General features: G+C 34.2%; 1 protein-coding gene across 1 annotated transcript; it reads left to right on the forward strand.

The window, feature by feature from the left end:
- The first annotated feature begins 572 nt into the window (after positions 1-572).
- Positions 573-2,005, forward strand: LOC131067671 (uncharacterized). Its single transcript, XM_058002784.2, has 3 exons — positions 573-746; positions 833-925; positions 1,741-2,005. Exons 1-3 carry the CDS (start codon positions 576-578, stop codon positions 1,813-1,815), a joined length of 339 nt encoding a protein of 112 aa, XP_057858767.2. The 5' UTR covers positions 573-575; the 3' UTR covers positions 1,816-2,005.
- Positions 2,006-3,151: the final 1,146 nt, after the last annotated feature.

Raw genomic sequence — 3,151 nt, forward strand, 5'->3', positions numbered from 1 at the left:
TCATACAATAAAAAATTAAATAAAAAAATGACAAATAAATATAAATTTAAAATTGATACAATTATACCTACCCTAATATATAATACTATCTTATTTGAAAGAATCATAAACAAACTTTTCTCATCAATATTTACACACTACAAATTTAAAATATTTTAACCAATTAAATAAAAAAACAAACCGTATTAAATTATTTATAATTTCTAAATTATATTAAATAACTCTAAATTTATTAATAAAGCTAAACAGCTCAAAAAGAAATTAAATCTTACTAATTACATCCCAACAACGCCATAATCTATCAAAACTAAAATATTTAAAACGACTAATACAGTAATTTAAAACTTAAAGAAATGTTGGTACTAGAAAATCTAATATTAAGATTATATGACGACGCACTATCCTTGAGAAAAAGGAAAACGCGTGGAACGTCACTTCAGAGTGTGTGGTCGAATCCCAATCAAACGTACCATACAGCAGATCTCGTGACCCTCTACAACTTCAACACTGCTCAGCTTTTAAATTATAAACACCACAGGCATTTGGCCTCTAGAATTATCTTCTCCTTCTCTTCAATGATTACCATCAAAATGAAGGATAACGTTACCAGAACATTGCCAAAGGGAAACGTAAAAGCTTCTGTGTGGAAGAGAATTATCAGCCGCCGTATTCTGAAACGAACAAGAGAGAAGAAATTGAATTTGCTTTATTCAATGTTGAGAGTTATACTGCCCAAATCTATCAAGGTAACTTAATTTCAGTGGGTATTTTCAAAACCTAGTTTCTGTTTAATTTCTGGGTTCTCTAAATCTTGTTTGTATTGTTGATGAAGGTAACAAAGCAAGTTTCAAACTCCAAAGATTTCTCAGTTGGAGGAGGCTGCAGCTCATCCTTAATGGCTGACCTCCCAGCAGAGAAACTTCAGGTATATGATAAAGTGGTAATACAATATATCATACCATTCAGTAGCTCTCATATTCCTCACTTGAAAATATCTGTTTCACTAAGACTTCTGAGCGCTATTGAATAAAATTTTCAAAGTGGAAATACAGTATACCATATTATTCAATAGTTTCCATTGTCTCTCTTTAACATATATGTTTTCTTGGTATCATTAAGAGAAGATTTTATACTTAAGGTACCGGCTATTAAGTGCTATTGAAGCCTTGATTGTATAATTAAGCACTCCTATAAATAAAATAAGCAAGGAATATTGTCTTTTTGACTGGATATTTTAGGTTGTGATATAGATATTTCTGTCATAGAGTTATTACAGATCTGATGGATTTTCTAGTGATAAAAAGTGGTTAACTGATCTTGCAGGTCTTGCAACAGTGCAATAATATTTGTCAATTGTTAAGCTGTTTGCCTTCTTAAATTAGAAAATTGAAGGTGGGTTGCCTGGGAAACACCTGACCGGATGTTTTTAATATGAGCCATATGAGCATGGTGCATTATTTTGCCTGTATATTCCCAATTCTAATGAGTATGTAAATATTATATGTTTGTGGGGGTAATTATTTCTTTTGTTTGTACGATTTTGACTGCCATAGTTAAAATGAAGCTGGTGGGTCCTTGCAATACTTTTGTTGATTATGCCTATGCTCTCCTTATTCATCAGTAGAAGCTTTATGATTTCCTGTATTTTCATTCAAGAACATAAAAAACACACTGTGTTTATTATTTTAAACTTAGAAAACACGATTTAACTAGGTAGGTTTGGTGATGATTTTTGTGTAGGTTTTGAAAGCATCTGAACTAAGAGAATGCGATGTTACAAAGAAGGTCGACGCTCTTGCCGGAAAAGCAGAATGACTGTAGCAAGACTGCAGCAGTGGAAAACAAAGAGCTATATATATGGAGGAAGTTTATGCTCTCGTTATATTATAATCTATTGAAGAGTAAACGTTTCTTTCTTTACTTGACTGCATGGAACAAACATATAAATAAAATAAAACAAAACCTTATTTGAAACTTTTTAAGTGACTATACCCATTTTCATCAATTTCTTCAACTATTTTTCTGCATTCTCAGGAGTTTCTTAGCTCCTGTTAATGTGATGTATCCAGTCGTTATCCACAATTCAAATATTACAGCAAACCAGGACAAAAACAAGACTGCAGTTCACGAGCATACGTGTGGATTCTCGTGAGGAGAAAACTCACGAGAAGTCTTCCCACCTTCCTAGAGAGGCACCTATTCCCAAACTCTCAAACAAAACATTCACATCAATTTTTGGTTTTTTCAGTTATATTCGTATTGAAATACAAAACAATATTGTAATAAATTTCAAATGTGGAGGTGATTATTATAAGTTTTCTAAATGTACTTAAGACATTGACCATTGCCCATACTTTCTTTGAAACATCTTGTCAAAGTTAGTGCATGATGATTATATTCAACTTTGTTGAGCTCTGCTAGGGTTTGAGGTTGCATATTTCATATTGCTTTCTTCAGACCGCATTTACTACAGGATTTTTTCATTTATTATGGCTCTGACCAACTTTAGCCCAGCAGTTGATGCTGGCACTAGAGTTGCTGTGATGGACCCTCATGGTGTGTTAGAACAAGCGCCCTTGAAAATTTGTTCTGAAAGTGTTTCATGAGGTATGACCTCGCCTGATGTTGTACTTCCTGTTCAAGATTTTGATAATGCCTGTGAGTGGCTTGAAAAAAGTACTTTGATAAGATATTTTGTGGGTAGGATCCCTCCTGAAAGCATGCTTCATTGATAATCATTCCATTGGGATCATTAATGTTTATGCCCCCAATGATTCAGTTGATAGATCATACCTATGGCGTTGGATTGCTGACAATCTGCCACCTACAACTTGGGTCATGTGTGGGGACTTCAATATGGTTGAGGTGGCGACCGATAAGAACAAAATTTTGCCTTTCCGTTGGACAAATGGTGAGCGGGAAGCCTAGTACTATATGTGTAATAAATTGGGTCTTTTCGACACCAACACCAACCGCCGCCACCCTGGTGGGGTTTGCCACACTTGGTTTAATTTCAGAGTTTGCTCTGACAAAATTCTTAAAAGGCTTGATCGTGCTATGATAACTGCAGAATCTTTTTTTTCTTTTTCTAAAGATCATGTTCTTCCCATCACTCCTCTTGTTGATGTGACACTTTCCGATCACTTCCCCA

The sequence above is a fragment of the Cryptomeria japonica genome, chromosome 8 (assembly GCF_030272615.1).
Source record: "Cryptomeria japonica chromosome 8, Sugi_1.0, whole genome shotgun sequence".
Lineage (NCBI taxonomy): Eukaryota > Viridiplantae > Streptophyta > Pinopsida > Cupressales > Cupressaceae > Cryptomeria > Cryptomeria japonica.

Bases quoted from the DNA above. Each gene is read 5' to 3' on its own strand.
- LOC131067671 (XM_058002784.2), top strand. From the start codon at position 576: ATGATTACCATCAAAATGAAGGATAACGTTACCAGAACATTGCCAAAG. The intron at 747-832 runs GTAACTTAATTT...TTGTTGATGAAG, and splicing joins TACTGCCCAAATCTATCAAG to GTAACAAAGCAAGTTTCAAA. The intron at 926-1,740 runs GTATATGATAAA...ATTTTTGTGTAG, and splicing joins TCCCAGCAGAGAAACTTCAG to GTTTTGAAAGCATCTGAACT.